Below are 14212 nucleotides of genomic sequence, written 5' to 3'. Positions count from 1 at the left end.
CAGGTGAATAATGTGGTTTGCCTATTAATCATCTGGGTACATAGAAAAGAACACAGTGCAAAATGTCAGAAATTATTCAATCATTGCAGAACATAGGCCAAGTGTGGCTCACTTGATAGGATGTGTCCTCCCCATCCACCCCCCTTTCTCCTACCATCTCCATATATATATATATATTCCCCCTCCCTCAATACTTGGGATTGTACCCAGGGCACTCTAGCACTAAGTCACATCCCCCAAGTCCTTTTTATTGTTTATATTTTGATACCGTGTCTTGCTAAATTGCTGAGGTTGGCCTCAAAATTGTGAACTTCCTGCCTCAGCCTCCCAGGTCAGTGGGATTGTGAGTGTACCACACTGTGCTTGACCATGACGCAATATTCTTGATGGTTTCAAGACAGTCATCTCTATATCATCCATTTATACACATGTTAGCACTTCACATTTTTCTCCTTTTCTAATGTAATCATTTAATGCTATAAAAATTTCTTCTTACTACTGTTTTGTGCCACACAATTTTTGAGCTCTTTTATTTTTTGCTTATTTCAGTACATATTTTTACTTTCTTTCAAAACTTCCTTTTTGACCAACCTATTACTTATAAGGGTTTTGTTTTGCATGAAATATCTTTCATGTCCTTTTCTCTTTAACCTGCCTATTTCTTACATTTAAGAAAATTTGTCATTACTTTTATATTATATTGTAAATACCTTTATATTATATTATAAATAGTCATTACTTTTACATAAACTTTGCCAATCTTAGCTTTTACATTGGTGTATTTAGACCATTCATACTTAAAGTTATTTTTGATGTTGGGGCTTAATTAGCTTACCCTGTTACTATTTATTTGCTCAGTCTTTTTTTTTTCACTGTTTTAGTATTCTCTTTTTTTTGCTACTGTGGGTTAGTTTAAAATGTTGATAACTGATTTTTATTTATCTATAGTTGTTTTTAAGAATATGTTTGTGTATGGACTTTTCTCAGGGAGACGGCTGTAGTGATTGGATCATGTAATATGATATTTCTACTGGAATTGACAGTTTATTAGTTTGAGTAAAATATAGAAAACTTACTCCTCCTCTTTGAGATATTTTACCTTCTCTTTATAATGTAGGTGTCTTAAATATATCTGCTAGGTACTCTGAAAACACATCAAACAATGCTATCATTTTTACTTCAAGCATCTTTATAACTTCTAATTATTTTCTAACATTTTCTATTTTCTGTTTCTCTGCCAAGACTTGTGTGTGTGTGTGTGTGTGTGTATGTGTGCGTTGTGTTGCTAAGGATGGAACCCGGGGACTATTGCATGTTATGCAAATACGCTACCACTGAGGTACACTCCCAGCCCCATATTTTTAACCATTTCAAAGTATGTTCATAATTTCTTGTTTGAACTTTCTGTCAACACCTGTCAGATATTCCAAATTTTACATCATTCCATTCTTGGCATTTGCTGATTATCTTCTCTCATTCAAGTAAAATTTTTCTCAATTTATGGTATAAAAATATTTTTCTATTGTTTCCTGGGTGCAGTTAGTATATAATGAGTCTCTGGACTTATTTAAATGGCTTGGCATAACTTCTCTGATGCTGCATGGGTGAAGACAGCATTTGCTGCCTCATTACTGCCGCTAACTCAGCCTCCATGGATGCCCTAAGCCTCCATGGATACCACCTAGCTAGAAGGGGGCTTATGACTATTTCTACTACACATGTGGCCTTCAATAATACTTCTTGGGAGTGAGGCTTGTTACCAACTGAGGTACACTCCCAGTCCTTTTCTAATGTAAGCATTTAATGCTATAAGAGGTGGCAGAAACCAGTGGTTCTTACTTAGCTCTCTGACATACCTCAGAGTAGGGAATGGAAGTCTATGCTCCCTATACAGTTTCCAGTGACACCACAGAGAAAGGGGCTCTACTACCATCAAGAAGCAGAATCAAAGTACAGCACTGTGCCTAACCTGCTGTGATATTATTTGTGTATACACAAGTAGACATCTTTGCCTGAAGGTGAGAATGAAAGTTTCCCCACTTGGCCATTACTGAAAGAAATGAAGTGGAGAGAGGCACAATTTTTTTTTTCAGCATTCTATGGAGTAGGATGGTTTTTCTTTGGAAGCTTTGCTTTTGCCATGTTGAAATTTTTCTGGTACTTTTAACAAAGAGCAAATTTTTCTTCGTAATTTTTGTTTGCATTTACCTACATTTGCAAGCTGTGGGCTTCTCCCGCATTCAAGGTAAGAGGGAAAAAAAAGTAAAAACAAAAGCAGAGAGCTCACCACTGTCATACTGTTTCTTGTGTATAGAGGTGCCCAGCTTGTCTGCTTCCTAGTATTCAGCTTTAGAGTTCTTAGGTTTGTATGGCATAATAATGTCTAGGATTTTTAAGGTATAGGGAAAATTAGAGATAGTGTATCTATCTTGTCAATATCCGTAGTCCTTAAAGATTTTAGATTATTTAATGACAAGTCTTAATGATTATTGAAATTAATTTTGAATTTTAAGTATCTGATAATACTGACATAAAACTGATATTCATTAACTGTCGTTTTCTTTCTCAGCTAACAGTCATAATGCATTTGGAACTGTACCTTCAGTTGTTTTCCACTCAAGACTGAATTGAACAATGAGTAAAGTGTTTGAAATATAATTGATATACATAAGAAGTCTTGACTAAATTAGTGATATGAAAAAGAATCTTCTAGTATTCTATAAATTCTAGAATAATTTTTAGGCAAAGTATTCAAAAAATTCTAACATTAAGTATATGCATATGCTACTTTAGCATAGTTTTGCTTTGTGACCTTCACATTGTCAAGTAGAACATTCTGGCTTCCATGATGGAGAGTTAAGTGCTGACACACACATACAAGTTGCACAGCTATCATCAAATTTCTTGAGAAACAGAATTATACTAGGCATTTTGCTTTCATTTTGATTTTAAGCTCACTAATGCAAAAAAAAAAATATTCCTTTTAGATTTTTAATTTCAGATCAGGGATATAAAAAAACTGGAAAAAGCATTGCTTTCACATATACAACAGAGCAAAACCTGGAGAAACTACATTTTAGAGATTTTTTTCAATACCTGGAATTTAACCCGGGTTCTCTACTACTAAGCTATATCCCTAGTCCTCTTATTTTGGTTTTTATTTGTTTGTTTAATTGTTGTTGAGGCTGGCCTTGAACTTATGATCTTCTTGCCTCAGGCTCTCTAGTAGCTGAAATTACAGGGCCAGCCATATTAGTGATTTTTATTCAATCTTTTAAGAGCTGAAATTGCAGTTTAAGATATTAACCTAATGTGAAGAGAGAAATGCCCCTGCAGAGTGTAACAGGAATCAGACATTTACATACCTGCTGCTGAGGACACCAAGTGCCATGTAAGTTGATAAATATATCAGGTAGAATTTGGGACTGAATTTCTAAAGTTCAAGCTTCTACAAACCTAAAAGTCTATGAACTATGAAGATAGTTGGTTTCTTAGTTACTTACAGATTTTTTTCCTCTAGGAATTCCATAAGCTACTAACAATAAAGAATGGAAAAAATGAGGGCTTGGGTTGTGGCTCAATGGTAGAGCTAAAGACTTGTGCTGTGAGGCACTGGGTTTGATCCTCGGTAACACATAAAAATAAATAAAGGTATTGTGTCCATCTAGAACTAAAACAATATTTAAAAAAAAAGAATGGAAAAAATGAAAAAGATGTTGTTTTCCTCAGTTTTTTTGCTGCTATGACTAAAGGACCCCATCAGAACAACTGTACAGGAGGAAAAGTTTATTTGAGGGCTCAAGGTCTCAGAGGTTCTAGTCCATAGAAGGCTGGTTCCATTTCTTGGGGCTCAAGACGTGGCCGAACATCATGGTGGAGTGTACAGCAGAGGGAAGCAGCTCACATCATGGTGATCAAGAAGCAGAGAGAGTCCTCTATTTGCCAGATACAAATATATATGTATCCCAAAGCCACGACCTAATTCCCACTTCCTCCAGCCACATCTTACCACTTCAGTTACCACTCAGTTAATACCTGTCAGGTACAGTGCTATACTTTGATTCTGCTTGATGGTAGTAGTGCCCCTTTCTCTGTAGTGTCACTGGAAACCATATAGGGAACATAGACTTCCATTCCCTACTCTGAGGTATGTCAGAAAGCTGAGTAGGAACACTGATTTTTGGCACCTCTTAGTTGGTAACAAGCCTCACTCCCAAGAAGTATTATTGAAGGCCATGTGTAGTAGAAACAGTCATAAGCCCCCTTCTAGCTTGGTGGTATCAATGGAGGCTTAGGGCATTAGTCCTGATAGGGATTAATTCATTGATATGGTTAAGACTCTCACAACCCAATCATTTCTCCTACGAACCTTCTTTCATTGTCTGACATGTGAGCTTTAAGGGGACACCACATCTCAATCATAACAGATGTCATCTGGTGCTGGCTGGAAAGAGAGAACATCAAAATCTATTTCCAAAATCTATTTCCTCCATATACAACAGTTCCCTATAATAGAAAAGGATTAATCACCAGGGGAAAGGGCTAAGATGTTTGTAATCTGAAGATACTGGTGAAACTCATTACTGGGGGTGGAAAAATGTTTTACCTTGGCTGGGAGGGATGGAATACTTTCTAGATCCAGCATTATAGCTGAGAAGAAGAAGGGTAGGGATATTTGTGGATTATATCCCCAAAATCAAAATTCACAGTGCCTGCTTAACACCGAATCTCAATCATAACACAAAACACTGCCTGTGTTCTCTGCCTCATTTCAAACCTGTGTTCTATGCTCAAATATATAAAGGAAAAAAAAAACAGTAAAGATAGCTGAATTCTCTAGAAGACTCAGATTTTGTCTGCAACAAAACAAAACAAAGCCAAGTAGAGAAACCCAAAGACAAGCAAGAAACAGGCATCTCTATAGCAAACTGTTGCTCAATGTAAGCAAGATATCACTAGAGAAATGTGAAGAAACCTGTGGTACAATGGAGAAGCTACAACAACAACAAAGATCAAATATACTCAATCGTCTTACTAGATAACAATACTTTCAAACTAAAGACCTAGGCGAGAAAGAAAGTATACTCATCTCTGGTCCAAAAAAATATTGCTTTCTTATGCAGTATGTCTAAATGTTAAAAGAAAAAAATAAGGATGCTTACAGATAAGCAAGAAAAAGCACAATCTGAAAGATTCAGTAATCATAAAAACCAAACTGATAATTATACAGATGTTGAACCTATCAGAAACGGGATTTAAAACAATTTAAATTAATATTTTAAATGGTCTAGTAGAAAAGCCTATACAACATGCAAGATCAGATACTCAAATTCAATACCAAATACTGTTAGGTAGCAGTTTGTCATGAGTAGTGGGGTCAGGGGTTTAAGAAAATACTTAATACTAAGCCAATTAGTTAATCAACGGCCCTGCCTCAGTGGCACCACAAGGTATAATAAGATAACTATTTAAATACCCTTTCCTGATCTCATAAATCATTTTTCTTACAACAGGAGGAAGATAGATAAATGCATGAGGTAAGAACCAAAGGGGATGGGTATACTCACTCAAAAGGACCTAATTGCTTAAACATCTAAATGAGACCTGCTCAAACATCATAGACCAGAGATTCCCAACTTGGGAAAGGAGAATGATTCTGACCAGAGCTCACTAAGCATAAATTCTATAAAACAAATTCTAGTTATAACCTGTCATCTGGATCAGGATGACCAAGAGTTGCCCTTAGATTATTCACATATGATATTAGTTTTATGATATCACAGTAAGTTATAGTTTTTCTCTCCCTCCTTATGGGTTTCTTTTAAATACCTATGAGCTACAGAACATGTAGTAAAAGTTTGGAAATCCAGAACTGAGAGGTAATACTCACAGTACCCTCTGAAAACTTCCCCTAAAAACCCCAATAAAACTAAAGAACAAAGGATAAAAATCATTGCTCTCCTCTTCAAGATGATCTACCCTGTCCCTTGGGGGTGACTTGTGTGCCTTCTTTCTTAATAAATTTTGCTACAGTTTTACTACGTGGCATGTCTTACTTGAAATCATCTCCTGCAAGGACACAAAAGCCAAGAAAATCATGCAAATCTCTGTTAATAATACTTCCAGCATAACCACCCAATATAGAAAGAGGTTGTCGGTGGCTATCCTCATGTGTCTACAAATGGTACTTTCTCAATAAGAACTTTACATTTTGTTTTTATAAAGAGGTGTTGTTTACCTTACAATTAGAAAGGAACTAGAAAATAAAAGGGGTTCTCTGTGGTTCCTTCTGAATCTTATGTTATTTAAAATTTTCTCAGAAACTTCTAGACAAAACTCCTGAGAATCTGAAAGCAAACAGTGGAAGTTTACCAACAATTACAACTAATATATAACTTACAACAAAGCTTAAAAATGACTCACAAGGAAAATTGAATGGTGTGTTAATGGATATAAACTATAAATCCATGTAAGAACAAAAGATGTGGAATACAAGTTTTGGAGAACACAAACAAATAGAACTACTAAACATCTGTGGAACCCTACACTATACAACTGTATAATACAGAGAAAAACACACCCACTAAAATCACTGTCAGACATGATGAATTTGATTTTCAATTTTCAATTGAAATTCAAAATCAAAAGTCTATCTAGAAAAATTCCAAAATACGTATACTTCTAAATGTTCTATGGGTTAATGGAGGAATTATAAAACACATTATAATAAAACATTATAATTACATGCCACATAGAATTCATGAAATGGTGAAATCAGTTAAAATGTGTAAGGAACTATAAATTCTAACATAAAATCAAGAGAACCGACAATAATTGTTAAACTCAAAATTTTCAGAACTGTATAAATTAACCACTGCTTATAGAATTCTAGAAAGTGGGCTTTCTTTCTTTTTGTTTTTTCCTTCAAGAAATGGATTGATCTTGATAAAAGCAGTAACTTTGTGGGATTTAAGACCCATTACTGAGATAACAGAATAGGAAACTGCACACAATAAAGAACAAAGACAGAGAACAAGTTCAAAAATTTCCAAGGCAAATAATTACAACACATAGCCAAAAAAAAAAAAAAAAGTGGGATAGGAGGGAAAACTGTATTTCCAGAACTACTATTATTTTGACCATCCAGTTTCTGATTTTGGATGGGGTGTATGCAAAGAATCAAACCACTGTGGCCTAGACACAAGAAAAAAATAATCAATGCACCTATCTATGTGGATGGCTAAATGTTGATCTTGAACATATTAGAAAAATATGTTAGCTATTTTAAGTAATTTCAAACAGCAAAAGGAAATCATGTATAAATAACTAATGGAAAGTATTGTAATGATATCTCCTGAGAGAAAATATATCAATTAAAGTATAGAAATGACAAAAAGACATAAATTATGGATTTGAAAAATATGCTAACTGAAATTAAATATTCATTGGAGAGGCACAAGAAAGGATTTGAGCAGACAGAAGAAAGATCAGTGGACTTGGAAACATATCAGTTGAGATGATATGAGGAAGAGAAAGAAAAAAAAAGAATTAAGAAAAATGAACAGAGCTTCAGAAACCTGGGAGACACTATCAATGTATATTACACAAATACATAATGAGAATACCAGAAGGAATCAAGGGAGTTAAAGGGGCAGGAAAATATTTGAAGAATTAATAACCCTAAACTTTCCAAATTTGATAAACAAACCAACAAATATGAATTCACACATTCAGGAAGCTCTATGAACTCCAAGTAATATAAACATAAAGAAATACACTCAGACACATGATAAGCAAACAGTCATAAAAAAAATCTTGGAAAAAAAACAGGAAGAGGTATCATCCTACACAAGGAAGCCTCAATAAGATTAATAACTCATTTTTCATCAGAGATCATTAAGGTCAAAAGGTGATGGGCCAAATGCATTGTGTTGAAAGAAACTGTCAACCAAAAATTCTATAAAAAAATTAAGAGAGTTGAATAATGATTGCCTATTTTAGAAATATTTGATTAGGTAGCATGTACAGCTATGTGTCAGAATTCTAAAGGTAATTTTATGAGGCTTTTGGTAGTGATAGTGACTCTGTTCTTCCTTAATGCTAAATTTATTTCAATAATAAATATTTTCTTTGAAAAAATAGAAAATAAAGAAACCTTGCATAATATATCAAGAAATGATACAATATAACTTTTCCAAATATTCTATATGAATTCTGTATATTTTATTTCTAGGTATAGAAAGCATAAATAAAATGTAATATTTCTATTCAGCAGCTAAGTAGTTTCTTTTCAGTATTGAAAATATTCTATAGAAGTAATTTCCTAGTATTTTATAACATCAGAACCACCACAGTTACCTGTGAGCTTAAATGAAATTTGTAGAGCTGGTCTTTCTGCATAATATGGCTGTAATTATCAGCGAAGGTCAGTACATCTGGATTGCCATTTTTCACTTGGTAAATTATATGCTCAAATCTTGCTGAAGATTCCAGTGGTTCAATTCCATAGCTGATATTTTCAAACTGCAGAAATCCTCTGAATAAAAGCAATAATTATAAATTTTTTAAAAAAATGATCCCATCAAAGCTATATCTGAGATGTTGTGAGAAATTTTTAAAAAATCATAGTAAAGCACATGTTTTAAACAGACTTTCTTTTCCTCTTTGGTTTTTGAAATCTACCACTAGTTAACAGATACCAAATCTGCTTTGATTTTTCTCAGAGTTTAAAGAAGTAAATGAGTGAAGAATATTTTATAATTTCTGAATAACAACTGCATTCATTCAAGATATATTAACTAGGGTCAAATCCTGCCAGGAATCAAGATATTCACTGAGAATTTCAAGAAAAAAAAATCTTGTTCTTACAGAGGTGAAAGTAATGGATAGCAGATACACAGAATGGAAATCTAAAGAGATGCATTTCTATGAAAATCATGTTCAGACAGCGCCAGTTTTTCACACTGACATGAGTAAATACTGGAAATCAGGTGGATAACATGAAAAAGAAGGTTTTTTTTTCTCTACTCTAGACCTTTCTTCCTCTGATAAATCTATAAGTAAGTTTTCCAGCATCAGTGATGAAAATAACCTATTTGTACGTTTTGCCTATTAAGTATCTTCTTGTTAACTTATGTCTGTTAATAAACTGAGGTCATATTGTATGTGCCTATTATATTTAAATAACTAAGGATATTTTTAAAATCTGATATAATGATAGAGACCACAACAACAATATTTAGAGGGATATTGTAAAGTTTTCTTTTTTGAAAAGTATACATTTCTGCCCAGTGTCCTGGAAATGTCTCCGTTCAGGGCTCCCTGGACTGAATGCATTTGATTGAAACACTTAGATATTAACATTAAGACAAATCAAAGAAAGACCATGTTAAAAGAAAGTTTCATATTCTTCCTGATTTGTGTCCACTAGCCACTGAGTTTCATTTTAAAGTGAATCCTACTTCCTTGCTATACAAATATTCTCTAAGATGCTCTAACCTGAGGCCAGAGCAGACACTGAGTGTCACAACAGAATGTGGAGATTCTGCAACATATCCTTGGTAATGGCAATGCATCTGAAAAACAATTTAAACAGTTAAATACATGAATTCTTTCTGAATAAAATAAGGTACTATCAAACATTTCAGAAGACTAAAGATATTAAAACATTTTTAATAATTAGAGCATAAATTATACAGAATTATTAATGTAAATGCTTAGGTAAAAAGACATTTGACAACTATCTTCATACCATATGCATATCCATGAGTATTCCTTTGTACCTGGGTTTTATCTTTATCACATGACATTTCCATGTACAACTGTAAACCCTATAACAGGTCAGAGTTATACAGAATAAAACATTTGAGGGCTGGGGTTGTGGCTCAGTGGTAGAGTGCTTGCCTAGCACATGTGAGGCACTGGGTTCAATCCTCAGCACCACATAAAGATATACAAATAAAGATATTGTGTCTATCTACAACTAAAAAAAATAAAAAAAAAACATTTGTATCAAACTGTCAATATGGGGCTGGGTATCTGGCTCAGGGGTAGAGTGGCTTTCTAGCAGGTCCATGGATGGCCCTGGGTTCAGTTCTAGCACCAGGGAGGGGAAAAAAACCTGTCAGCACAGAACAGAATATCCTAAAGGTAATGATATGTTCATTTCAACAGAAACATATGATAATAAAAGTCTAAGACATCTGACTCTTACCATAACATATGAAGACTCAGATTGCAAAGATCCCGTTTCACTATATGTATAAACCAAAAAATTCTGGGACAGGAATGAGCTAAAAGCAAATCAACAAATAAAGTTTAAGTCATGAATTCAGTACAAATATACACATTAGAAAACATAAATATTGAGTGTACACTTTTCAAACAATAACAAAATTTGATTAGAGTAATTTTAGTGTAGCACCATAGTTGAAATTCAGAGAACTGGTGAATCAGAGAAGTCAGGCTTTCTGAACAGTGATGTAGACTGTGACTCCTCTATTTAAGACATTTTCATTTGTGTCAGAATATATTTTAATTCAACAGATATTTATTACTGTACCTGCTGTATGACAGGCCCTCTTGTGCAACCAAGTCTCTGGTCTTTATGACGGTCAGAGACACATACTTCTAGCATGTTATATGACAATAAATACGGCCTTGGTGTTGTGTAGGGATTAAAAGATCGGCATGGAAAGGCCTGCTGAAAAGATGGTTACCCATGTGAAGAACAAGCTATGTGGATTTTCATAAAAACGTTATTCCAGATAGAGTTAAGATCAAACGCAAGGACCTAGAGGCACAGATATGCTTATGTAAACAAAGAACAAATATGGGCAATGCATCTGGAATACAGTGTGGAAAGAAGAGATACTAAGATGATGTAGTATCACAGAGATGAGAAAGCTTTGGAGGATTTGGGCAGAGGAAGATAGTAGCAGAGCAACATTGTAATGGAAACAGTGCTGTGTTGGGAATAATTTACATGGCACATACACAGAAGCAGAGAGACCAGCTTCAAGGCAACTACTGCTATCTAGGCCAGACATGATGGTGGCTTGAACAAGGACAGTAGTAGTGGTGGAGGTTCGATGCTGGATATATTTTGAGATCACCTGTGGTTAAATAGTCCACTGAACCCAAGGGAAAATAAAAGAAAAAAGATATCCATGGTTGACTCCAATGTGGTGTTTTTTTTTTTTTTAATTCTTCCTTCATATTTCTTTCTTTTTTTCTGAGAAAATGAAAGAGATGAGTTGCCATTCACTGAGATGATTATGAGAAATATAAATTTGAGAAGAGGAAAATAAATTCATTTTCAATATATTACTGATGTGAATCCTAATAAACATTCATTATCAAATAGTCAAATAAATGACTATGGTGTTCACAGGAGAAGAATAAGTTAAGAATATAAATCTGGGAGTATCTAACACATAGGTGGCATTTAAAGTCACAAGACTGAACTAAATAATTAGATGGTTAAATATAGATTTTTTTAAAAAGAATACTTCACCTTGAAGTATTCTAAGATTAAACAGATGAGGAGGAATCTACAAAGGAGAGAGATAGATAGAGACAAATAGAAGGAATAATAATCATAGTAGGAGCCAAACAAGTACCAAAAGTTTGTGGTTATTTGCAAGATGAGTAAGGAAAGTATTTTATGAAAAAAACACTAACCAGCTATTCCAAAAGCTGTCAACTGGTTGAGAAAAATGAAGACTAACAACTATCAAAACTCATCAACAACACTGATAATCTTATCAAGTATTTATATAAGACAATAATAATAAATATATTTATAACAAAATATAAATATTTAAAAAGTACAAACAGAGTAGTGGCTGTTTGACTCTATTTATATGAGCTATTGAGAAAATATAAATCATGATACAGAAAGTAGATAATTTCATGGAGTTATCAGTGGGACTGGAGATTAACTAAATTGACATGAGGGGTTTTACAAGGGGAAAGAAATATCCGTAAACTTATATAGAGCTTATGACTGCAACACTGCATAACAATTTTAAAAGTATTGAATTACTGTATTGTGTGGAGAATTTTATAAAAATATATTCAATAAGATTGATAAAAAAGAAATATAGGGGCTGGGGTTATGGCTCAGCAGTAGAGCGCTCGCCTCACATGTGCAAGGCCCTGTGTTCGATCCTCAGCACCACATAAAAATAAATAAATAAAATAAAGTTATATATATATAAACATATATCGGATTAACACATCATAAAAAGGATGTTACTACTTGAATTTCCAACAACCAATGGACAAGTTAACAATGTCTGTTTTCATTTCTTATATACTTAATATACTTTACTTAACATTCTTGGATTCAATGGCTTATACTTAATTAAAAATTTATAGGTATGTAGCTTATTTCTTAATTTGAAAATACAAAACTGGAAAAATAAAATACATGGCCCTCATAGAGCTAATATCCAAAAGCTAATAATGAATCCTAATTTTAAGAGTAGTTCAACAAATAAGTTTATATTATATTGTATTTCTGAATTTAAATAATGTGCAAAAAATTTTAGGAAAGTAAAATCTAAGTACAAAATTCTCTTTCCTTTAAAGGGAAAACTGGATCTTACTGTTTTCTAAGGTGCAGAGTGTAAGGTTTTTCATCAATTGAAAGGATATAAGTCACCTAGAATAAATCAAATCAATAAAGATAATTTAGTAAATCAGAAGTACATAAAATAAAAAAGTATTTTTTATCAGTCAATCAAAATGACTGATTCAACAGATTTAAAATTAACATATTTCTTAGAATTTATTATATTAACTAGTCAGAATTTGGTAGCAATAAATTAAGGAACATTGTGATTAAAGTGTAGAGATGACTTTTGGAAAACAAAATGGATTGCATTTCAGAAAAATATAAAATTTTAGCATGATTGATATTATAGAAATTGCTTATATCTAGAAATATATGCATTTTAAGCTAAGATAAATGAAACAGGACTGCAGGCTTACATTACACATCAAATACGGTGAACCAGTAAGACATGTATACTCAGAAACATTTAGCAACTCTTAAAACAAAAATCTATGAGGAAAGAAGACCTGAGAGACTGTGCGAACAAGAAGCCAGTGAAGAATGGCACAGCTCCAGGGATAAGAGTCCTAAACTACTAGAAATTGAGTAATAGCAATCTTCATCATCCTAAAGGGATGCATTAGTATTCAGGAACAGATGTAACTATGGAATATGACTAACTGGACCATTTCCACAAATGCAGACAGACATCTTTCCTAGAAATGCTGCAGTTTTCAAAAGAAATCTTCAATGTGAAGCTGGAACAGAGTCTGTAAACTTGGTAAAAAAAAAAAAAAAAAAAAAAAAAAAAAAAAAAAAGACTGATTCTAAAGTTCATGGGAAATGTAAAGGGCCTAAAATAGCCAAAGCCCCTTTGATGAAGAACAGCCAGCCTATGAGAGCCACACTTGCTGGCTTGGTACAGCTGCAGTGGTCAGGAGAGGGCAGCATTGTTCTTAGAGCAGAACAGAGGTCCCCAAAGTACACCCATGTGAGAACCGGGCAGTTTCCTCAGGTGCAGGACAACTGACTCAGTGAAGAAAGGGCAGGCTTTCCCTAGTGGTGCTGGGATATCTGCACATCTAAATGCAACCAAGACAGAGTTCAACTATGCTTTATACTGTCTGCAAAAAATAACTCAATGGATCATAAACCAAAATATAAAACCTAAAAGTAAGCTGAGCGTGGTGTCTCACACCCATGACCCCAACAACTCAGGAGGCTGAGACCTGAGAACTGCATGTTTAAAGCCAGCTTTAACAATTTAGTGAGACTCTAACTCAAAATAAAGTAAAAAGGGCCAGGAATGTAGCTCAGTGGCAGAGCGCTTGCTTAGCTTGAGTGAGACCCTGGGTTCAATCCCCAATACTGCAAAAAACGGTTAAAATTTTTTAAATAAATAAAACCTAAAATAAAAAAACTTCTAACATAGGAGAAAAATCTGTGTTTTCCTGCATTAAGCAAATATAATACCAAAAGCACTATCTATAAAAGAAAAACAATGATAAAATTGGACTTTCCTAAGATTAAATCCACCAGGTGCGATGGCACATACCTGTAGTCTCAATAGCTCAGGAGGTTAAGCCAGGAGGATGATAGGTTCAAGGCCAGCCTCAGCAATTTAGTGAGACCTTGTCTCAAAATTAAAAATAT

The 14212-nt window shown here is 33.9% G+C and overlaps 1 protein-coding gene and 1 long non-coding RNA gene across 11 annotated transcripts in view; one reads left to right on the top strand and one right to left on the bottom strand.

Annotated features, from left to right (window-relative positions):
• Positions 1-14212, bottom strand: part of Adam18 (ADAM metallopeptidase domain 18) — a 119430-nt gene that overhangs the window by 97653 nt on the left and 7565 nt on the right. For 2 of the 10 annotated variants that reach the window (XM_048792858.1, XM_048792857.1), the window contains exons 1-4: positions 11115-11222; positions 10214-10292; positions 9499-9575; positions 8359-8536 (exon numbers count right to left, since the gene is read on the bottom strand). In XM_048792858.1, the coding sequence (XP_048648815.1) occupies positions 8359-8536; positions 9499-9575; positions 10214-10292; positions 11115-11170 (390 nt within the window). In that variant the 5' untranslated portion in view covers positions 11171-11222. The other 8 variants (XM_048792867.1, XM_048792864.1, XM_048792866.1 and 5 more) reach the window with 6 other exon arrangements.
• Positions 537-3088, top strand: LOC125613265. Its single transcript, XR_007343770.1, has 2 exons — positions 537-1768; positions 1814-3088. It is a non-coding gene; the product is annotated as an uncharacterized LOC125613265 (long non-coding RNA).

The sequence above is a fragment of the Marmota marmota genome, unplaced genomic scaffold (assembly GCF_001458135.2).
Source record: "Marmota marmota marmota unplaced genomic scaffold, marMar, whole genome shotgun sequence".
NCBI classification, from domain to species: domain Eukaryota; kingdom Metazoa; phylum Chordata; class Mammalia; order Rodentia; family Sciuridae; genus Marmota; species Marmota marmota.
This window is presented reverse-complemented; position numbering and strand designations above follow the sequence as displayed.